The 24,894-nt window shown below is 42.0% G+C and overlaps 1 protein-coding gene across 3 annotated transcripts in view; it reads left to right on the top strand.

Moving 5' to 3' along the window:
• The window catches only part of tox2 (TOX high mobility group box family member 2), a 93,810-nt gene that overhangs the window by 46,376 nt on the left and 22,540 nt on the right, over positions 1 to 24,894 (top strand). For all 3 annotated transcript variants that reach the window (XM_076740864.1, XM_076740847.1, XM_076740855.1), the window contains exons 3-4: positions 388 to 447; positions 17,168 to 17,455. In XM_076740864.1, the coding sequence (XP_076596979.1) occupies positions 388 to 447; positions 17,168 to 17,455 (348 nt within the window). The remainder of the gene's footprint in view (positions 1 to 387; positions 448 to 17,167; positions 17,456 to 24,894) is intronic.

Genomic DNA, 24,894 nt, shown 5'->3' on the forward strand with positions numbered 1-24,894 from the left:
ATAGCCGTCGGTGCGAGTGTTGTGCTCCCAGTGTTGTGATTATCACTGTGTTGTGCCTTTGTCGCCTTTTGACATCCGTGCAATCGCAGCAGTGAGGTGTGCGCACACTTAACGCAGACTCAGGCTGCAGGCAAGCTGAGACGAAGAGTGCGAGTTACACAAGCTTTGACAGGGCCTAATTATACGTGTCTCTAATGAACTGTAATTACTGACATCCACCAGAGCATCGAGGTCTATAAGCCGAGGACTCGCAGTCATTAGGCTGCTGTGTTACACTGTTTCTGTAACTCCACTGACTGACTGAAAATCTCTGTTTTCGGTCCCTGTTGTGATGTGTCGGTCTCTGCCAAACTGTTTTCTCATCTCTCTCCCTCTCTCTCTCTGCAGTTTGATGGTGATAACATGTACATGAATGAAAACAACCACGAGTTTCTCCCGCCAAACCAGGTGAGTTCAAATGGCCCCTGATGGAATACCTGCTCTTTTCCTCTTATTTCATCTGTTCCCAGTGATTGTTGAAGAGCAATTTTACTCCCACCGCCACTCAGGCTTGTTAGGACGGACGACAGATCGGTACTGAAACAGCCACAGTTAAATGACATGAGCTGAATGCAAAGACAGTGAAATCTTTCAAAAAATATTCCAATTAGTTCACCCGTGTTTTACCGCACACATCATATTCTTCAGTGCATTCTGGACTACATATATGTGAAATATTCCCGCAGGATTGTTAATATGAGTCTCAGTGCTCACAGTGTGGAATAAACAGAAACACATTTCTGCAAGCAATAAAAGCTGGAGTCTAAATACAGTCAAATGACGCCAAAGATTCCTGTTAAGTTTTTATATTGCTTATTGTTCATTTGGATCCCCATTAGTTGTTATGTTGGCAAGAACGACTCCTCCTGGGGTCCGTAACAAAATATACAGTATAATCAACACATTTTTTCACTTGCACTACATACAGCAAACACTGTGAATCACTTACAGTATCAGCCAACTCAATAAAACAGCATCAAAACCAAATATATTTAACAAACACACACAACAATTAACCATAAAGCATTGAAATTACTGTGAACTTGCAAACACTTAAAGATCCACCTTCAAAGATGGTATACAGATGGCCTTAAAAATATACATTTGCTGTGTTTCGTACACTGAAGCTGGAGTCTGTCCCAGCATGCACTGGGCAGAAGGCATTGAAACACCTTGCAGAGGTTGCTCATCCGTCACCGTCTACATCAGGTGGTCATAATTGCGTTTCTGTGTTCAGTAGGAGGAAACCAGAGAACCTAAACCAGCACAAATATCCAAATTCCAAACAGAAAGTGCTGGGACCTTCTTTCTGTGAGGCAACTGTGTCAACCATTAAGCTAACGCTGCCATCATAAAATTCAAATTCACTATATTCCAATTATGCAATCATCCTCTGTGCACACAAATATTCACTTTGGTAAAAGCCAAGCAGGAAACGCCGCTTCACTCTGAGTGAGTTTTGGCCTCATTCAAAGGATTTATTAAGTTAGAATGGAGGGGGAGTGAGGCTCTCCTACAGTACATGGCAACCATGCCAGATACACTGTAGCACAGCTGGTCACGAACAACTGGGAGACCATATGGTTGTGTTTGGACAGGGGGATTTGTGGAGTTTGGGAATAAGCCCATCTGACATGCACAGGGGAGCGGGGAATTTGTCCCTGTCAATTGCAATTATTAGAACCAACCCATAGGCTTCAGTAGTTCTGAGTTTCTGTTGCATTTGCTGTTTTGCTTAATTTCTTAATGCCCTGGTTTTGTTCGAATGTGGCTCAAGGCCCAGAATGAAGAACAGAGCTGCTTATGCTGCTTCTTGTACACGATTTCTTAAGTTCATTTAGATAACTCTGACAACAAATATGTCTGTCACAAAGTGATTTTCAGTAGTACAGCCCTGTTATCAGACAGATTTCTCATGCTGTTACTTTGCAAAAAGAATCTTAAGAACCACTGCTTTTATCGCCCATTTCGATTCGGCACATGTAGTTTTACTGCAGTGCTGATTGACTGATTACAAGTCGTGCTGATGTGCACAATGTTTTTCGCCGAATTACTGAGGGACAGATAAAACATTGCAAATGTGGCATAGAAGACAGATGGAGAGAGAAAGGTGGGGATCAAGGAAGCAAGAGAGAAAGAGTCGGAGAGAGGGAAACAGCGTGAAAGACGGTGATGAGATGAGAGACGATTTTGCTTTGCTCTGTGTTATACTTTGTTTACTCAAGATCTTCTCATATTTGACATGTGCCTTGCTCTATTCTCCGCTTCACCAAGTTCAGCCTCTCCTTCCCTCTGACAGCTAGAATCAGGGAGGGCCTTAGGGGTGGACACACACTCCGACAACAAAACACAGAGATGGGAGAAATCTAAAAATCGTTTAAGTATATAGTGCGTTCACACTGAAGAAGCCACAAAGTATACTCCACAAAGTCAGGATGCATGATAAAAGTGCTCGATTTTTGAGGGTGCCGCTGATGAACTGTTGTTTCGCAACACACAGACTGTGGATGGTGGTGAAGCAGCTCGAGGAAGATCTTGGAAAACAAACCTTGTGACTTTTAATTGAATACAAATCATAAATCAGGTGTCCCAAATCCACACCAATACAGTAACACAGTGTATAATATATAACATAATAACATAACATAGTATACTAATTGGATACAGCAGACTGTATATAGTCCACTGATCCTTATATCATGTTGGTGTTGTGTTAGAGTAGAAGAAATCAAAATACAAGGAGACAGCCAAATGTTTCTCCAAAATATTTAATAGTTGTTGTTGTTGTTGAGATGTTTCTGGAGCTTTTTCATAACCACCCACGGGTAGTTTGAAATTTTATCCAGCTGTGAGCAGCTTTTCCAGTTTCTTTGGTGTGAGAATACTGTACATCAACAGCACACTCATAAACAAATGGCTCTTTAGTATGCACACTGACTGTTTTGAGTATATCTTATTTTTTCACTCCAAAGCTGCTTGGAATTAGTCTAGCGAAGATTTGGGACTCAGCTGCCGTTTGAGTGATGTCTGTTAGCCTATGTGTTGCATCATTTCCTATAAATACAAATTGGTACAGTGCATTGGTTTCTTCTGCGCAAAACGGCTATAGCATGACACTCAGTGACAGTACATGCAGTATTTTATACCAGTAAGTACGGCTAAAGTGCATTTAGAAACTGTAAATGTGTTTATGCTTGTGCTGTTTGTAAGTGCTGAGATAAAAATGGACTTAGTGAGAAGTAACAGAGGGATATGATCGCTGCAGGGATAATTTTTTATTAACTAGTTTTGTTCCTCAAGAAACAGTGTATACAGCAGCAGTATTATTCTCAATATATTCCATCTCGAGTAAAAACAAATCTTACTGCCTAAAGCTCACTTTTCTCTGCATGCTGCTTTATTATCTTACTTTACTTCTCTATCTGTCTTTCTCCCGTTCTCTCTGACTTCCCCTCTTCTTCTCACTCTCTTTCTCTTTTTCTCTCTTACCCCCCGTTGCATTTAAATGCATTTGGGTCAGTGGTTCCACCTCCAAACTGTGTGAAAGTGTGTTACTTGCCGCTCTGCTGTTTCTCACTTCAGCTTCTCCATGTTATCACTCTATTTAATCTGGCTCACCTACATAGATCCATTTTTTATGCACAGGGTGCATTCATATAGGACATCGCCTTGCGACCACGCCAAACAGTGGGTTTGCTCTCGTGATGAGTCACAAGGAAAAGGGGTCAGTGCCATTGTCATATCGATGTTCCCATGAGCATCATAGTCTGACCCTGCTTAGTTCTCTGTAGTGTTTCTTCCAGTCTACCCCCCCCTCAAGCAGAGTGACAAAGTGTTAGTGATTCAATGACAAGGTCACGGACCCTGGTCTTGCCATCAACAAGCTCTTTGTCTGCCCCTGTGGCCGCTGACCATAGTCGTGGCAACAATGCAGAAAAGAGTAACCAACGACGAGGAGCTCGCTCCGGTGTCTTCACAGAGGTTTGAGTCGACCCTCGAGCAATAAAAGAACCACGTGAACAGGCAATCTCCACAGTGGGAAGTGGAGGAGCACCTCCTTAGCAGAGAGCTTTTTTTATTATAAAAGTCTTAGTAGACCTTCACCTGAAGTGGGATTTCTCTTGCTTATACTAAACAGAACAGTACAGAGCGATGCGATCAAAGATAATGCACTGTGGAGATGCCTTCTCATAGCTCCGCAGCAAAGTGAAAGAAACAGTATACTTCATCAGCACTTTACCTTGACAATGCTTTGCTTTGATGTCTTTCTCCCTGACTTATGAATTCATTTAGCAGAACTGCTGTTTGAGAGAAATATGTCACCGAAAAAAAAAAAGAGAACACGAGGAGGAAATGGAAGTTGGTGGTGGTGGAGGGGGGTTTGAAGAGAGATGGAGAAACTGCACAGGGGAATAATTCGGCTAATGGAGTGACTGTTTGGATATTCAGCAGAAGTAGGAACGGAGATTATGATCTTGCAATTAGCGTAACAAGGTTTTATTGATTGGCTGCCGCTGTAGCGTCTTTGCTGCCAAGACGCTGCATGTGGTTTTAACATGCACAGTGTGTGTGTAGCCCAGCCAGTCACACTAGTCCTACTACTACTACAGCAGAATCCAGCTCAGAGTTACCATCGAGCTGTGGCCATTTCCTGAGCATCAAAGCTGAAATATTATGGATTGCCGAGTTGAAAGGGTCTGTTTGAATGCCTGATGATAAAGTGGACTACATTTGCATTTTCCGCTCACTTTTAAGTTAATGCATTGCCCTCCTTCCTCTTTGAGTAAAATGCAGGTATGAAAAGGCGACTTCTGGTATTTGAAAGTTTGTCTGCCTGATTACATGTTGGGAGTTCAAATCATGTTTTAACGGTAAGTTTGATGCTATTTCTTGTCTCAGTTGTTATGTTGTGAGTCACTGCTGGCAAGGATTTTACCGGCCCCCTTGGGTGTTGTAATTGTAATTAGAGAGGTGTTTGAGTGCCAACAGCAGATCTGTGAGACACGGAGAAGCAGAGACAGATTGTAGATCGATGACAAGTTTTTTTTTTTTATATGGCTGATGTGATTATGAATAAGTTTTCTAAAACACATTGACAGACCAAACTCAGAGTGAGGCCAAGGGAAGTTTTCAGTTCGGTTTGTTTGTTCGTCTGCTTGTCAGCGGGATTAGCAAATAGCTACTGGCCCGCTTATCATTAGACTTGGTGGGAGGTTGTAGCATGGGCCAAAGAACAACCCATTACATTTTGGACTGGGTCCGAATCATGGGGCGGATTCACAGATATATAAATACATCGTAGAAGAGTGCCCTTGGTGTGTTTTCTGTGTGCCCTTCATTAGAGATTTGAACTGATTTGACGTGTGTCACCCAGTTTTAAACTTGTAGAAACTCCACTCGGATGAATATGATGAAGTCCTCCTCCACTGCTCCCCCGTGTCTCTCATCTTTCCCCCATATGTTTCTGATGAACCATTGTAGAACATGATCCCACAGTCTTTTATGTCCAACCTTTGACAAATCTATCACCTGGTCCCTCTATGATTTGAATTAAAGGCCCATTCCACCTTTCCAGTTTCGATGAGTAATCCTCTTGTTTGGCAGCAGCCCAGATCCCAGCCAGCCCGTCTGGAACCTCGGCGGAGCCTGATTGGTCAAGTTCAGTCGTGTGTGACTGACAGGAAGCCTGCTGATTGGGGGAGACGGTATCTTTGGATCGTTGCACTGATTAAAGCCTTGCGGCGGCGTTTTGTAAACTCCCGCCATTCGGGGTCCCCGCACCAGCGCCCTGGCCCTGCTGGTCTGAATTACAGCTCGGCCGCATTAGTCTGATTTACAGCTTCCTCCCGCTGTTTAGACTGGAGCTGGGGACCAGAGTGGCAGGCTCCTCCTCCCCTGCACTTCCACCTGCCCCCTCCTCTTCCAGTTCATTCTCCCACTTTGAGCCTCACTTTCTACTCGTCACCCCAATCTTTCCAACCCCTTGTCAGTTCCCTCTTTTATGCCACCTCACCTGATTTACCTCATTTAGGTCTCCCTGACTTCATACTTCCAGCTAGTTATTCTGCTGTTCTTCTCCTACCTCACATTTTCCTTTCTCACCCTTTTCTGCGTTGCTTCCACCTCCCTTCTCTCCGCTCTTCTCCCTGACCTCCTTTTCGCAAATGTCCCCCAAAACTCTGACAACATCCATTTACCTTTCCCACCCAGTACCTCTCCCACCTGCCTCCCCCCTCTCCCCCACTCTCTCTCTCTCTCTCATTCCCTCACTACATCTTTTGTGAAAGTGAAAACAAAGAGCAGCCTGCCAAAATATTTCTATAGCTGTTCGCTGACGAAGCAGGGAGTGGAGACAATGCAAAAAGATGTGCAGGCATATTTGTCGCGGCAGCAGAAAGATGGAAAGCTCTCTCCCCGTGGCCTTTTTACAGTCATTTGGAAACCCCCCACCTCACCCTCCTCTCGCTCTCTCTCTCTCTTGCCCCGTTTAAAAGCCCTCTGTTTGAAATACTCATCTGACATGGCACCACATATAAATGCACAGCTGTGTATTTGTGCAAGGCCCTCGCTCTGCCAAGCTGTCCATCCCCCTGTTGCCCCAGGTGATCAGATGAAACTAATGGCAACCTTAATGTGTTTGTGTAGGCCTTTCACCCCATTGGATAGAATGATGAGAGACCAAACACTCACTCTTGTGCTAGATCACATGCCAGAGTATTATAAAAGACATGGAATCGCCAGTGTCTGTCTCGCCTTTTCATAACAACAGAGATTTTCTGTCTCTTTTAAAAATGAAATGTACAAAGTTTGCCTTGAACTGGTTTGCCCTCACTGCTGTGAGGGGAAAAAAAAAAGCTATGGGTTATTAGAGAGGAAACTGTTCCACTCAACCAAGATTCATTAGCAAATATACTTGGTTAATTATTGATGCAGTATCTCCAAGTTACGAAAAAAGCCCTAAGCTGACATCGATCCATGTTGACTTATTTCCTCAGCTCAGAGAAAGTTGAAATGAAGTAATATAATTTTTCTTATTAAACGGGTTAAGCAGAGCACAGCAAATAAATTGATACAAAGCCTGAGGCCTACAGCTTTTTTACTTTCATATTATATTTATATACTTCTTTGTCAGTTTAAGCTTCTCGTTGTGAAACACAGGTGGGGCTGAGCATGTAAGACAACAAATACAAAACCAAAAAATGTAGACGATCACCTTTCTGTGCTTTAACTGTCCTGATGCAGTTAATACCACCTAGCTCCTGTTTGTATTGAAGCTAAGAAGAGTGCTAGCAGCTCTGTTAGGGTGCTAACATCAGCAAGCTAACATTGCTAATGTGCTGATGTTTAGATGTTTGGCTGAGACTGATGGGAATGTCATTCATTTTGGTCAAAGTATGAGACAAATGATAACGTTGACTTGATATTGGCACTCAACTGTCACCAGGATGAATAATGAGGATGTGTTCAAACTTTATGTTCAGACTAGATCTGGTTAGGTTTAGGCACAAAAACCACTAAGTCAGAGTTAGTAAAAGATCATGTATTGGCTTAGAATACCCGATTTTGTTGCTACAAGCACGGCTCGAATGGTGGTCTGCTGCACAGCAGTGATCTCGCCTAACTGCCACACCACCACCATCCCCTCCTCCTCCTGATGAGAAAATCAGCTCATACACAAGTACCAGTAATCTGACCTATGTCACTTCGATTTACAAAGGAGGAAGGAAGCACTGAATGGCTCTGATGGCTGATCCGAAAGGTGCTCTTTCGATGTGCGGGTAAAAGCACAAAAAACAGGATCCAGGAAGTCTTGCTTGATGTTAAATGCTACAGACAACCAAACAATTGCAAAATAGTATTATTTATCCAAGCATATAGACAAACCTGAAATATACAAATTTAATGTATCAACGGTTTACAGAAACGCACAATGCCAACAACATTCTGCTACTGGGCTTTGGCACGAGATGGATACCCAAGGTTATTACAATTCATCCAGACGGCGACGTGAATGTCTGTACTAAATGTTATAGCAACCTATCAAATAGTTAATCAGTCAAATTTATTCTGTGTAGACAAACTTGCAAGGCAGTCAATCCAGTAGTTTCTATAGTTCAGTCTGGACCAAAATGGAAGACCGACCGACCAACCAACCGCCATCACCATCCCTAGAAGTGCACCACTCACATTGCTTAAAACTACAAAACCCAGGCCTATAAAACTGTTCCTTTTAGGGTTTAACTCAGCAATACTGGAGGTCCCTTTGTCGACACATTTGCGATGCATCAAGTATGAGCTGCAGCGCTGAGCTCTAGTGAGAGACAGGGAGGTTCATTGACACTGGAGAGCTGTCTCCTCCACTCCCCTCCACTCCCCACCAGCCTCTTATTAACAATGGCACCAAGAGTACGAGGGTCCAGATGTTAGTCTCCTGCTCCCACCAGCTGTGCCAGCCTCCGATACACAGCCTCATTGACTCTGAACCAGGGAGGGAGACACTTAAGAACACACTAACACCACACACACACACACACACACACACACACACACACACACACACACACACACACACACACACAGAGCAGGCAGTCTCTGACAGTAAGTTATTGTTTAAAATCAACAGAGATACCTACAAATTGTTCACAAAAAGCATTCAAGAGCTATTACCCTCTTCTTCTTGTGTGCAAGAAGAAATGCATGACATTAAATGACACATACGCGAACGCACAATCTCACCAACCACATGCACTTTACACCCCCCTTCTCCTGGTGCATAGCAGAGTTATTTGTGGGTGACAGGATCCTAACAATTCTTAGAATAATGCACGTTTGTTTGGATGACTGCGCCATCAGCGCTCCCTTTGTTATTTCCAACATTGTTAGAGTCAGTCGGTACTGATCCACCAACCCTTTATTGTGCTGTTTTTTTGTCCATTTACTTGCTCTTATAGCAATAATTAGTTTTGTCATTCAGACACAGCAGCACCATTGTGCACATGCTAATAATGATTTGACTGAGCGTAGAAAAATAGATAACTGAAGAGTCATTAAAAATTTAAAAACAGTTGACCGGCTACTGTTTTTTGGCCTTGCCGGGTCTCTGGGTGGCTTCTGTGTGGTCAAAACTCATCAGCCGCGGTGGCTGTTGTTAAGGCCAGAACAGACAGTGGTGTGCCAATGAGCCAAGTTCAGAAGGCTTCCATTGGAGGAGACATGGCTGCTCCGAACAGGAAGAGACAGAGGGGACTCTGGAAATAATACTGCACGTCTGCCAGTGTAACAGTGTAATCCTAGATTCACCCTGTCAGGCAATAAGTTTGATTATGGTCCTCATTTGAAATGTTGGATTCATCTCTCCCCCCTCCCCTTCTTCTCTGCTCCTTCCTCTCCGTTTTCTACTCCACCCACCCTCCTCCTCCTCCTCCCCTCCCCTCCCCCCGCCACCCACAGCAGTATCAACATCGGCATCACAATCACTCTAGACGACTATTGGGAAACCTGAGCAATCTCGTGCACCCATGGTTTGTTTTCCGACCGCATTACTGGAGATCACAGTTGAGTTTTCACTGACACTGTGCGGCATCTGCATATCATTACTACGGCGAGGTCCTGAACTCTTTCTGTGCACACGACGCAAAACCAGCAGAGAAACATTTAAATCTGTGTTTATTTATCAAACAATAAAACCTGTTGTTATTCCTCTTCACAGTAATAAAGCAGTTGATTTTTTTTTGCTACTGTTATCTATTCTATCTATATCTGTTCTGTTCTATATTCATTTGGGAGCTATTTAAATGTTGTTTGTGTTCCAGTTGAATGTTCAGCAATAATGATGTGGTTGTTGTTGCTGACAGCACTTCTCCATTAGTCTCCTCTCTCGCCAATATGAAGTGTTATTAGACAGCGAGGAAGAAACAGAGGCACAGAGAGAGAGAGAGAAAGAGAAAAACATGAGACAAGAGGGTCAGCGACACATCTTCAGTGACTCAAATTGATAAAGAAAGAAAAAAGGAGGAGAAAAGTAACATATTAGGCACAGAAGGCGGCTAATGTCTGGGCACTTGCATCAGTTTGCAGAGTAAAAAGAAAGCGTGCGAGAGACAGACGGAAACAGAGGTACAAGGGAGGTTGTGTTTATTATTTGATAAAGCCTCCCTTATAACCTCAGCATGTTGTGCAATAGCTCTGGCTCTCCTTCAACTCTGCGGCGTGCCACTTCGAATTAGTCGCTTGTGGAGAGGGCCTGCCCCGTCTTTGCAAAATGCATTAGTACGCCACTCAGAGCCTCATACAGCCTAGGGTTAAACACAAATTATATCATTTCTGTCATCCAATCAAATCACACTGACCCCTTGACCTGCGAGATGAGTCAAATGCATAATGAAATATGACATGGCACAAAAGCTCTGATTCTAATCTGCTCTGACACGCGATCAGATGAGGATGACCTCCTGACCTTGACTGACAAGTGAGACGAGCACTGGGAACAGGATACACGGGGGAGCAGGAGGAAAGGAAACTTAAAAGAAAAGGGGGACAATATATGCAATTAGAAAGGCTGGTTTTAGTCAATGGGAGGTTAGTTAGTAATGCACTCAGTGTCTTGGGTGAATCAGGCCATCTGCATCTTTGGACAGTTGGTACCTGCTTTAATTATTATTCTCACCATTCCCGACATATTCTCCCTCCTATACTGATAAATAATAAGCATTTTTGTCACAGAGCAGCATTCTTCTCACATAGCTATGGCCAGGGCTGCAGAGATAGTAGCTGGATTTTATTTCCTAGAAAGAGCCTTTGACATTATACTTTTTCCCTGTCTCACCCCCTTGCTGCCTCCCAATCTCTCTCTCTCTCCCACCTTCGTCTCTTCCCACCCTCCCATCCCGTTCATTGACCGGACAGAAACCAAGTACACGGCGGTTTAGCATCCCCGTCCCCACAGCCCCTTTCATGATTTCCAAACAGTAACAGAGTGACAGATAAATAATGCAGCCTGGCTGTTTTAGAGAGAGAGATGAGATGACAGGGGGATGGGCGGGAGAGGGGGGGGGTTGATCAAGGTCTGGGGTATTTGTGGAGCGGGGACCAGAACTGTTTGGGCTCTTTGAGTGGCAGGGCAGGCTGGGGTTGGGCCAGCCAAGAGAGGAAGAGGAGAGTGGAGGTGTAGGGTGGCTGTAACTGGATCTCCGGCCCTCTCCCCCCTCCCTGTCTTTGGGCTCTGCCAGAGAAGGCTTTGTGGTGTGTTGATACCCCCTGACATGATATTGTAGCAGAAGAACAGCTATGGCTTTAATTAAGCCTGAGTTGACTGAGAGAGGTGGAGGGATAAAGAGAGAGAGGAGAAGAGAAAAGGGAAAAGGAGAAAGAGGAATATCAAAAACAAACAGCCCAGTAAACAGAAGTAGCAGATCAATTCCAGCCATTCAGATTAAGCTCTTGAAAGTAAGTGATCTTTGTAGTCTGACAACAGCTATTTGCCTCTGCTGTGTTATATTAAAACAAGAGCTCTGTGTACTCTAGTAAACAGGATCATTCATAAATATACAGTATAATCTTCCTTTGGGAGAGCGATGGCAGAGTGAATGAGAATAGATGATGCTCTCAAATTCTTCCCAAAGATAAATCCACCGTTTTCCTTGCAAACCGGACTGCGTGGAAAGGAGAGATAACGGGGCCTGACTTTGTCTCCGTGTGCAGAGCGCTGCACGGTGGATACGCGAAGGCGTTGGAACGAAGAGCGTCGGAGGTGATGGAAGTGGTAGTGTGAGGGGGATTTTAAGCATAAATCACCACTGTGACAAAGCTCTCCAATAGGCAGATAAGTGCACATTAGTGGTAAGGCTGATCTGTCATCGTCTGTCTCCGAGCTGTCGGTCCCGCCCTCTCTCCGAAACAAACGCTGACTTGAGAGGACGCCAAACTCTGCGTCTGTGTGGCACACAAGCAACTGGCCCAAATATGCTCATGCACTTGTGCTCTTATTATGTGAGCTTGATTATTTTTAAGAGGAAATGTTCACAGTGTGTGGGCCGCCTGTCAAAATAAGAATAATGTTTGTATAAAGATGTTGCTTTTTCGCTATAATAATAAGAAACCAGCAAATTGTAGCAGGGCTGCAACTAATGATTATTTTCAACATGGATTAATCTACTCATTATTTTCTCCGTTACCATAAGAGCCCAAGGTGACATATCAAAATGTCTTGTTTTCTCCACCCAACAGTCCAACAAATGTTCAGTTTATGATGATATGAAACACTGAAAAGCAGCAAATCTTCACATTTGAGGCAGAGAAGTTTTTGCTTTCAAATGGCTTAAATTATCAACTAATGATCACAATAGTTGCTGATTAATTTTCAGCTCTAAATACAACACTATGCCAAGAACATGTAGTGTTTTACGAATACTTGAATACATGCAACTCTTTTGTTGTGCATGCAGATTACATTGGACAGTGAATCATTTTACAGAATTAATATGCATTTTGATATTAATTTGCTTACGTCCCAAATCCAGATCTCTGCAGGCATTACAACAATAATCTAATAAGAAGGAGAATGTACAGATAATGAGCCATTAGCCACAGTCAATATCATCTCCAGAAGGCCTTGAATACTCAGGCAGCGTTACAGAGGGAGGGAGAGATCTGTGCCAAATAAAAGACAAGCTGGAGAGCTCCCCAATCAATGTTATTTTCTCTCTCAGTCCCAGACCAACTGTCTGTTCATCTGTTTCTTTCAAATGAAAGGTGTGCTGGTATGTAACACTTACAGTCGAGAGATCTGTCTCTTAATTAAAATGTTACAGATTGTGTTTCGCTCGCTGTGCAGGCTGAGCATACTGTGTATTGGAAATAATGCTCCCTATAGTGTGTGCTATCGATCAGACGAGGAAAATAAAGGATGTTTCGCTGAGAAAATAAAATGTGAGTAATGCAGCTTTTGGTAGGAGCGCGTCCTTAACTATTGAAAAGAAACCAATGATGAGTGCCTCATAGGGAGGGAGAAAAGGCTTTTGTTTGAAAAGTGAATTCCATACTAGGACACAGCATTGGTCCATACGATCCATCAAATACCCCGCCTTTGTTTGGATTTTACTTTTAAAGGAGAAAAGAGTATACATTAGCCAGAGTGTACACGTGGTCCTGTACATGCATGCTCATTCTGAATAGAGGCATATGAATAATTTATCTTGCCACAATCCAACTGGGAACGTCCTTGGTATTTACATTTTATCATCAAGGGCAGTGGATGAGCCCTCACAGCAGTCTAACACATGACACATCCTCAGTCCTCGTCCCTCTGCACAATCAAAAGCAGCGGATGGGGCCGGGAAAATGTTTCCGCAGTGTGCATATATATTTAAACTGAGAAAACAAAAGGTTGATGAACACGCTCGATGATGACAAAGAGCGGCGGTCTTCAGATTACACAGTGGTCAGCCGCAGTCGCAGCGAAGCGCGGTAAAAGAAGACGGCCACGCAGAAGGCTCCGAGGGACACGCACTGAGACTCACTTCACACAATGGCTCCCATGTTTACAGCAGACAATTTAGTTTCCTTCCAACAATTATGAGGGAAATTGAATCTCAGGAAATGTTCGTTTTCTTGTCCATTAGACCAAACAATAACATTATCCCCACAGGTTTACAAAAACATCTGTCTTCAAAGGACAGTCCAGAAAATTAATATCAACCAGCTTGCAGGCTTTGTCAGGACAAAGTGAATCAAACCGAGGCGATCGCACTTCTTCTCCTCTTATTTTCTTCATTTGCTGTAACGTGCAGGGAGATGAAAGTGTGCTTTAAATGCTGAGGCTGCGTCTGCATTCTTGCTTCACAATAAAACATCGCTAACGTCCTTTTTTGTGGTCAAATTAAAGATGGGTGTTCTAGTGTTTTAGGTATTGTAACTTAATGAAATTCCTCTCATCTGGCTTTGTGCTTACATCCTTAGATTGGTATTCCTTTAAAAGACATTATGTACATTTTAATCCTCCTGAAAGCTATTGTTGTAAACAGAAGATTGTTCATTACTGTGTACTTAAAGGCCCAATCTGTGATCCAAATGGCCAAAGCACGAAAGCACGAGGCTTGAAAGCTGCTATCACTTCAAAATTAACACACGCCAACATTAGACGAGCACAAAATCTACAATGTTGATAGTTTCTGATGCTGACTGAGGTTTCTTTGCAGTGAAACAGGGCTGTGTTTTGTATTCCAAGCAGCTGAAAATGCCCATTTGTCATTTGGAAGTGATATATCTTAGCAAAGCTGTAATTTATGTGGTCACAAAATTACAGAATGGGCCTTTACGCTCACCTCTACACTAAAAGAGGGTTGGGAGAAATAAGAAAAAATAAAAGTGCCCTGTATCCTCTCTTCTGTCTTCCATCTCCCCGTGCCCCTTATTTTCTAAAAGTATCTGTTTGAGAGATAAATGACCACTCTGCTGCCGAGGATGACAGCCTACACAAAGATGATATTGAATTGATTTCAGAAATGTTGCAGAACTGACTGTTTGATGTATACTGCTAGACATGAATCATAAAAATTCTATTAAAAAACCCTTGAATGGCTGACACCAGAATATTATTTGTGATGATTAATTTGACTCAGTCATTACAATGGGAGTCAAGTTGGATCGTCTCTGACAAAATTGCTTTTCATTCCCCGTTGAATTTCCCTGCTATTTTTCTTTTCTTCTCGCTCTGTGCAGGACTCTGATCTGATTGGACTTACTGTGTTAGCGCGACAGCACACAAATACAGAGGCTGTGGGTCTTCTTTATTACTCATTGCCGAGCATTGAGTTTTTGGTTCAAAATGAGACGTTCGTCATGTGAAACAAAATTACACCTAGTCCAGCAAACGGCAGAAATAATACAGTTTTCAAAGCTTTTTGCAGATGGGCAGGAAACCAAATTCTTTGGTAAACAAGATGTTAACATATTAATGAATAAATTCTTCTTTATTCTATTTTTTGTTTTCCCCCGTATCAGTTCTGTTATTCAAGCATGCATTTTCAGGGTTATATGATCCTTAAATGTTGTAATGTAATGTAATTTTGCATCTATTTTGCCGCTGATCGACCAACTGTTAGTTAGTTCAGCTGTCAGTAAGGGGTTGTCTGCCAAATAAATGTTTATCCTGGAGTCTGCTGCAAGAAATTGAGAACCACAGGACATCAGTTTTCAATTTATCATTATTTTTTCCTATCTAACACTCTATAATCCATAACTCTCTTTGCGGTTTCCTGATATATGAAAATAATGGATGAGACGGAGGCAAACACCACAACACTAAACAGAGTTTTATTTTCTGTATTGGAACACCACAAAGAGTGTTATTACACTTATTGCATGTCTGTAACACTTATCTGGTTTTTGTTTGTTGTCAGTTGAACTTATGGTCAGGTCAGCGGCGGCAATAAAGGCTAACTGATAACGAAGCACAAAGCAGAAGTACTGTTGCGATGGTTACCCGCAGGCTAATATTGCTGTGGTAAGCAATAGTTAACGACAAGGCTTTAAGATAATATGCACGTGGGTGAGGCTGAGATCCATTTTTTGAAGTGTCAGTTAGCTTAACTGTTAGCATGTAGCATTAATAACATGTACTGTCACTCTGGATGCTGTGACTTTACACTGATCTACAACAGTGGCTCTGAAAGTCAACAGTTTCATTGATTTGAACAGTTTGGAGGTTTCCATGTCAAAATTACCAGAGCTCTGTCTTGATATTAGTTTTAATTATTTCAACTTTATAATAATAAAAAAATAGTTACTTTTCATTTCTTTTCAGTTTGATATTGTGATTGGCTCTAAATACTGTGATACACGTGAACCTCTGCTGCCATTGCTATGCATGAGAAATCATTTAGAGGTGAATTACAGCTGTAGCAAATTCATTGTTTTTCCAGTGCATTTGGGGAACAACTCCCACCATTGATGCCAAAATCATCCAAGATTGACCAAGAATGTAAAAGGAATCTGATTTAGCTTTAGTTTGCTGTTAGCGGAGCATGCAACTGAATTTTAAGTTTGGTGACTGGATGAAATGAGCTGTTGTTGACTTTTGTTCTTATGATTCATGTACACATTCTTGTACCTTTGACTCTTTTATCAAAGGACTATTAATTTTACAACGCAGCTGCTCATCTTTCATGATACTGATGATCCAACTGGAAGAGTTTTCTACCCATCCATTCCTTGGAAGTGCTCCAGTTGCCTAACACGGTCTTTGCAGGAAATGAATAGGACATTTTGGATCCTTGGCCCCTGAATAAGCTATTTCTCTCTGTCAAAAAAGTCTATTACAGTAAACTGAATGTCTACATCTGCAGCCCATATGAAATAGTGTCATGTAGAAATTAGCTTTGACTCTAGCTTGACGCTAGCTTTAGTTTGACTTAACATGAAATATCCATTACTTCCTGAAAGGTGGAATGAGCAGCTTTTTCCTTAAAAAAAAAAAACAATTTATAATGCAAACAGTTTTTGATTATGATTGGCTTGACCTGGTGTGCTGAGAAACATCTGGCTAATGATTTGAAGACAATCACCTAAATGAAGCTAAACCGGGCTCTCCATCAGACTTATGCCACTGTGAAAAACAGGAAAAGTGAACCCTTCTGGCACCCAAACCACGACGAGAGAGAACATGCTGGAGCAATACCTTTGCTTCTGGCAATTAAAACGCATCCTGTCCAGAGTCAGACACCCCTGCACCAGCAAGGAGGAGCACTAATTGAACACTACTTCAACAGTTGCACAGTTAATGGCGAGATCCAGATAAATGTTAAGAATCACTCCAATCTGTGAGCATGCCTTCCACTACATCTGTGTGTTGCTCAGCGTAGTGCCAAACAAAGCCCCCTAGCTGTTCTAAAATCAGTGTAAACCACCACCTCTTGGGGCGTGTTGCTTTAGTATATACTCATAGAAAAATAATCCCTCTCAAGCATCACTTATGAACCACTAGAAGTGTGGTGGTGTTAGTATCAGCAGAGTCCGTGCCCTCTGCCTGTATTTCCTTATTTTGCTGTGTTTGGGACATGGTATCAGCCTTGAGGTAGCAGGTGTGTAGCCCCAAGTCAATAAAGTTTTCTCATGTCTTTGTCTCCCTCAGAACTACACAGGCCAGAGCGGTGGCGGCGGGGGAGGAGGCGGAGGCGGCGGCACAGCCAGTGGAAATGGAGCTGGGGACGAAGACTACGAGATTCCCCCCATCACTCCACCTAACCACCCCGAGCCTCCTCTTCTTCACCTGATGGAGCATGACTCTACAGGCTACCTCTGCCACTCGCTGCCACACAATGGGCTCATCAACCCGTATTCCTACCCAGAGCTGCCCACACTCATGATGTCTAACATGCTGGCACAGGACAGCCACCTCGTCTCCAGCCAAATGCCCTCGGTGAGTAGCACTACATGGGCTGAAACGCTCCATTAGGGGGCCCCAGTAACACGCTGACATTTAAAGAGTCAGAGAATACTTTCAGTAATGGTCACAAATATTTCGACCAATTTAAGCTTCTAATTAAAGAAAAAGTGAGAAGAAAAGAGGGTTGGACTTGAACCAAAAACTTTCAGTTTGTTGTGTGGTTTCAGCTGTGCTAGCTTACACAAAAACTGATTTTCTTTCTGAGATAGCCAGGAGGACATGAGGGCAAATTATTAACCTTTACATCTACACAATCACGGAATAGATATCAAACACAGAGGGAGATACAAAGTTGCAGCTTAGGAAAAAAAAATGATGGAGCACATGAGAGACTGGACAAATCTGTCTTTTTAAATGATTTTCAATGCTTTCTGTATATTGCGAAACATCCAAAACAGCCATTTTAAAGTGCTTTGTAATATGAAACAGATTACAACCATATAAGGTAAATGTAATTTTCAAGACATGACGAAGGGGGCTAAGTGGGGGAGCTGAGTGATTGTTCAGTGGTTGCCATGTCAGCTCTGATGCATGGAGAAAGGGATTGTGGGTAAATCCATCAGCATCATATCTACCTCGACAGCATGCATCGGTCAATCTGTCAAGCCTTCAAACATGAATGCCTGCTGATTACTCCCACAGCTCCACACAGAACTGCTCCTGCACAAATTAGCTTCTCCAAACCATAATTGCATTCATGAGAACTGCAGGAAATAGAGCAGGTTTCTATCACAACAAATTATATGTCTGAAGCTTATGCGTGAAACATTATGTATCCTATAGGCTGCAATAGGTTCTCCAGTTAGCAGCCTCTGTATAGTACACATACAGTATCGCCATATGTGGCAACAAAAAAAAAAGCTGAGCTGAGCAAATCGGTGGAGTTCAAAGTATTGTTTTTGATCCTATTCAGTGTCAAAAATATAAATGTTGTAATAGAGGTGAACGGAATAGAGATCTTTAAACATCTATGTGACTCCTTGATGTTTCATTCAATACTTGCCTTTGAAATATGAACAGATGCGAATGCTTTTTATTGATTGCAGACCTCAGTGAAAATCACTTGCATGAAGAGAAAGCGCGTACTGTATGGTCACCGATATTAACAAATGCAAAGATGTTTGCGTTCGGGGTGTGAAGGTCAAAATTTCCTAGCTTCATAACTTACTTGACATTGACTGATATATCGTAAACAGCTACACTCTACAGCTGTGCCTTCTGAGTAGATTGCTCATAATGTAGTGCACATGGTTCATAGTTTTCTTTTTCTGTCTGAGGCGTCATTGGAAATGACAAGCCAGCAGCGTGTTTCGTGTGTGTTAATGAAAAGACAAGAGCATCTATTGTATACGGGACACATTAAATACATACAGCTGCATATGTAGGTCAAGCACAATGTATTATAACGCTCATCATAAACAGAAGAGATAAGGATAAACACAGCCTGTATATAGCCAAAATACAGTTTGATAAACATCTGCAACATAAACATGCTGTATATTCCATATGATGTTGGAATATTCCCCCTAGGCCTTGGATTCTTGTGTCATTTATCTTCATATTCATTTCACATTTTGGTCATGACCTTTGCTGGGGAGACAGTGGTTGATTGGCCAGTCTTTCTCTCTGCAGTCAGGATATTTGTTACAGCTACAGAGGGACACACTCGCCGGTGTAATAGATTGAATGCCGCAGGCTGTGCGATAAAAGCGCGCGAGACGTGTTTGAAATGACACACGATGAACATGTAAATAAAACAAACATAGGAAAAAAGGCGGTAACTGCAGGTGATTACAATTCAGGTGGATGTTTTGTTTTTTTTAAAGCGCAGACACAGAGAAATGCAACACATACTGCAAATGTGATATATTATTCAAATTAGGTTCATATTCAGGGTGAGTTATAAGCAAATAAATCACGGAAACAACCAAAGAAATTAGTGCATTGAAAATTACACCAGCAGATTTATTTTAGCCTCTAACCAGGTGATCAGGGTCTTTAAAAGAAAACACTATAACCTCCCAAACCTCAATATTCCTCAGTGGCTCTGAGAGCAGCCCCTTGAACATATAGCAGATCTTTTCAGGGCTCTGCTTCAACTTGCAGCATATAAAGCAAACTCAGAAATTTCTAAATCAAATAGCCTGCCTGGCGAAACTACCAAACCGTAGCAGAGGTTCATTTGTGCTGAGAATGGAGTGTCTATTAAACTGGTGCCTCACCTTGACACAGTCTGTTGAGCAGAGTAATTAAGCAAACTCTGCAGTTCAAACATGAGATGCTATCATAATGAATACCTCACTTGACATGGATAGATAAATAACAAGGGTTAATTCTAATTTTAGACTGTTTTGTGGGCTGGAAAATACTGCGTTTGAGAGTTACATGTAGATAGAAAGGGATTTTTCTGCGGCTGCTGTTGACGTTGCGTGTCCATGTGTTTCTGTGTCCTCACTATAAACAATATCTCTGCTGTTGAAATGGATCCACTACATCTGGAGGTCAGGCCTTATATTCAATCTTGAGCACATTGAAAAAAAAATCCATTAGGGTTCATCTTTCCTGCATCAGCCATTCTATTGTGGTGCTGCAGTGAGATCTGTTTTCATCAGGCAGATTCAATACGTGAGCTGGGCAATGAAAAGAGTGCAATAGAGTTGGATGAAGTGAGGAGGGGTGAGGATGGGGGGGAGGGAGGGAGAGGAGGGCATTGTGGGAAGGAAAGCAAGAAGAAATTGCAAAGAGGAAAGCGGTAACTCTTATTCAAAATGAGCATATACCTCAAGTTTTCTGTACCTCCCGGATTTCATTATTAGATATTTTAGAGATAATTCAGTTGAGTGAAATAGGGTTATTCTGTCTCAACAAAAGGCTGAGAGCTTCTGGTTTTTAAACGTGGGCCTACGTGATTCAAGCATGAGGACGTTTGAAAGTACTCCATTGCAGGTGCAACAATATAAACATAAAATAAAATAGGGCAATTATATAACGAGAATGATTCAGAGCGGCATTATAGCAGCAGTTGATCATAGTCATGCAGCTGCTGGACAGAAGAGATAGTGCTCTTTTGTCGTGGTAGAGTGAACTGTAGGACTAAATGGTGTTTAGATTTAGATCTCTAGGTGGGTGTGGATCCTCCTGACTGCTGACAGCTATCAAGATTTCCACTTAAAATAAAGAATAGAGAATAATAAAGAATAAAAACTGGTGTATTTCTGTGTTTCCATCCCCTGACTTGCCAGTCTGTGCTTTTCCAACCCAAGCCCAGTTCTTCCTGCTGGAGATGTAAATACACAAACTGATCACTCATATGTAATTTCATTTCATGCTAGTGCGGATTTACAGCAAGCAGGACGGCGAATGTGGAACGAACACTGCCCATGTTCACAGTAATGAAGGAACATGTTAGCCAGTGCATCAGTGGGGCTCACTGATGTGCTTTTAATAGTTCAACAACAATGGAGGTCTATATCACAGAGAGTCCTCCTCCATCACCCATCAGGCTTTGGCTAGGCAACACTTGTTCACAGAGATGAATCGAGAAGTCAGATTTATGCAGTTTTTGCCACCAGTTCGAACTTCTTCATGTACAAATAAGAGTACAATGATGTGTTATCTTTGAGATCTGGATTGTTGGTGGACAAAACAAACAGTTTGAAGATATCTACTGGGCTTTGGGTAATCAAAATTATAGCACAGCAAACAATTAATCAGCTGGATGTGAAGACAATCTGCAGATTAATCGATACTGAAAGTAACTGAAGCTGCAGACCTGCTTGTTAATTCATTGCTGGATTTGGCTCTCAGGTTTAATGGTAACCAAACTGTAGAATACTGTTGAACCTTTAAAGGTGAATCATCAACAGGATCAAGACGAGTCGATGGAAACTTACAATCCAACCAGGTGCTGACTTTTCAGGTTTTATCGCCTCTGCTGACTCTCCAAACCTGAAAAAGACGTAATTGACTGTACTCCCCTAATTTTGTAAAAAGGCCATTTTCAATTCATAAGGTGTTTTTTTTTTCCTGATGCTTATTATGTTGCGGTCTGAAGCCCCTCCTGGCCCAACCTGATATCTTTCAGAGAGCTCCTTTCTCTGATGCACTTGGCAGGGCCTCTCTCTCTCTCCCTCCTTCTAGCTCTCTCTCTGTTAATGCCCCCCTGTCATAGCATCTACAAGTTCCAAAACACATTAGACATTTAATAGCCATGCTCAGGTTGCATTGATCTTATCAATACAGCCCAAAAAGATACACATCTATGCTGCTGCTGCTGCTGCTGCTGGTGATGGTGGTGACTAATTTCTGGAGTGGCCTCACTATTGTCTGCTTTGCCTTTATTCAAAACCTAAAGCAAAACAATTTAATTATTGGCTGGACCCATATATTAACATGAGCTTCACACCTGTGCTGTGACAGCCACATCTGCCATCTCTTTGCACAGAAAGGCTCCATATTCAGTTACGGTATGTTTGAAATTCTCCTCAAATTCATATGACCTGTGCCTACAACTGGAATAAATTATCTTTGATTAAGTTTTTTTTCTCATGTTCCTCAATGATGCATGCAATATTAGCCATCATCAGACTGCCTCGAGTGTGATGTTTTGAATATGTAACAGATGATGAATGTATAATCAACCAGGGGATGTTATGCGTAACAGCTATGTATTGGCAGAAAGAGCTATATGCAGACGCAGCCTTAGCTCTGTCGAACTCCCAGGTATTATCTCGTTTGTTATTTTCCGGAATACAAGACGTGAATCCGCCTGAATGAGGGTCAGTTCATTTGTAATGAGGGTTGTGGCACCCTAAAGATCTGCATTCATATTCAAATTCATACTCTAATTTCTTTTGTTAGCAACATTTAAATATAAAAATTTCCTGGCAAGCTCTTTATCTTCAGTGGCTGAGGTTAATTATCAAGTGTTAATCCCACCCTGATTGTCATGTTAAGTTGGGTGGATGCCGGTGTTTTCTTTTCTTTCTTTACTTTTACTCGCGAGGTATTAAGTGCTCCTGGCAGGTGCCCGCTCTCCAAGCCTGTGTGAATGAAATATGAGCTGCAATGTCAACTGAACTTGTCACAGACAAGCTGGGATGAATTAATGATAAGAGAGCAGAGGTGTGTTTTAATGTGTTCTCCCTGTGATGGAAGGTCCCAGCAAACGTATTATCGCATACTGTACACCTGCTGGTTTTTGTATAAACATGGAACAGAGAAAAAGGTGGATTAGAGATTAAGCGATGCATTTATAGAGACAATCTTGGCCTCATAAGTCTCAGTCTGAAAAATGAATAGTGCTGTATATCACCTGGACTGTTGTCAAGTGACTTTTCTGAAATACTGCAATTAAATGTGTTTAGACTTTTCCAATATGGACTTTAAATTTGTCTTACCTTTGCCTGTAAAGACTTTCTGCTCTTTGAGGCTTTGCCTTATTCTATACTTTTCATTCAGATGAAGAAAACCTATTTCTCCTTTGAAAGACCTTCATTCTTAGTCATTTTTTAAAGGGATTAGAGCGTCTGCGGGAAATGATGGAATGTCTGTCGCTTTTCACCACAGTTCAACAAGCCCAGTGATAGAACGGGACTTGTATTAGTTATTCGAATGTTGATTCAGGCGTAGATGATTCTGAATGATCAATGCCTCCAGCAGAACAAAAATATCACTTGCTTGTTTGATGGCCTCTTGAAATCTGCAGCAAAAAAAAAGAAGAGAAAAATAGGGCAGTTCTTTAAACTGCTTCCCTTTTTTTCCCACTTTTTTGTGATTATTTATTTTCAAATTGTCCCTTAGGCTAATGTTCCATTTGGCATTTCACACCTCCCTCTCCCATAAATGAACCATCACAGCCATAAATCACTGGACAAACAGAGACTTGTGCAAACCCTGAAAGGTTCAGAGATTTATGTAACACATTCATGTTTTCCACTTCCTCATTTTAGTACTCCACTGGTAAAGCCTAGCTAATAAAAGGTCCTATTAATATTTCCTGTTGCTTAGCAACGGCAGGCAGCAAGTAATAGCATTCTGTGGAAAAATAGATGACCGATAAGGAAAAATTCAATTCTTTTCTCATCTCCTGGGAGAAAGTGCCTTATTTCTCTGGCAATGTGATATGAAACTGTAGTTGTATATTAAGAAATATCTTAAAAGAAATATAGGTTATTTTCCAATTTCATCATTTTGGAGGGATTTTTATTGCGGGCTGGGATGGCAGCTCATCTATTTTCTCCACCCTGATAAAGTCAATTAACCTATTGGATTAAGCTAATCAGAGGATAAGGTGCCGACTTAATTTATTTTCTTTTTAGTCGGAAATTCTAAAGAGACGGTGTTAAATAACACACGCCCCGAACTCGAAAAGGATCAGTTATGTGAGACAAATTGCATTTCATTTATATTGCAGGTGTAACTCAAACTTGTTTCGTACAAACACGGGCCAGCCTCGACAGTAAGAGCGCTATATACAAATTCTCTTCTAATAACGCTGCTTATCGGAGCGATCGCAGGTAATGGATGAGGATCTCTACTGTGACAATTTTCAATTTAGATAATTCATCACATCGTATTTCAAAAACAACTGAGTAAAAGATGTGTTATCGCACACATGTTGTTGTCACCGTGCTCCTCCATACTGTAGATGTGATCAGCAGTGGCATTCAAGCAAAGAACAGAAGCTAAAGAAACAAAGGCAGATTCAGCTGCAGCAGATAGCCGGTGTTATGAAGCAGATACATAGATAAGGGATTTCATATTACACTTAGCCACGGGCCCCTGCTGAGATTTATCATGCCATGAAATCTTGTCCATATTGCACTGTGCCCTATCTCAACCATCCATCAGCTCATTGTGCTTTCACCACCAGGAATATTCTGCCCTGGTGGCGGTGGAGAGCCGTCCCATGTCATCTCACTCAGGGACGTCTCCCCTGCTGTGCCACCAGCCACCAGCTCAACCCAACACTGTGGCTCTGTCTGCTAATGTGCACAAGAGTGGCTCGAGTCAGGGTGATTAAAACACTTTGCGTATTCATGTAACAGTTCATCGTGTACTGTCAGAGGCGCAAGCTACAGGCAGAAGTCACGGGTAGCACTCACCCTCCATGGTGTGAAGGAGGAGAAAAAAAAAAATGTCTCCAGTAATTATTACATGACTGTGACAGGTTGTATTTGATTTTAGGATAAAGAGGAATTCTGCGGCGAAATCTCACCAAATCACAAAAGTAAGCTGAAAAATACAGTTTCCTTCATGTGTCTCAGTTTTCAAAGCACCTACAGGAGCAGGCTGTGGGAATATTTTCTGTTTGGATTATTAAAAAATAGGTGAAAAAAAAAAATAATAATAACACAAAGCACACAGATGTAGTTCACATTTTGATTTAGTTTGAGAAGCAAACTAGTGAC

Source organism: Chaetodon auriga, chromosome 2, assembly GCF_051107435.1.
Source record: "Chaetodon auriga isolate fChaAug3 chromosome 2, fChaAug3.hap1, whole genome shotgun sequence".
NCBI classification, from domain to species: Eukaryota; Metazoa; Chordata; class Actinopteri; order Chaetodontiformes; family Chaetodontidae; genus Chaetodon; species Chaetodon auriga.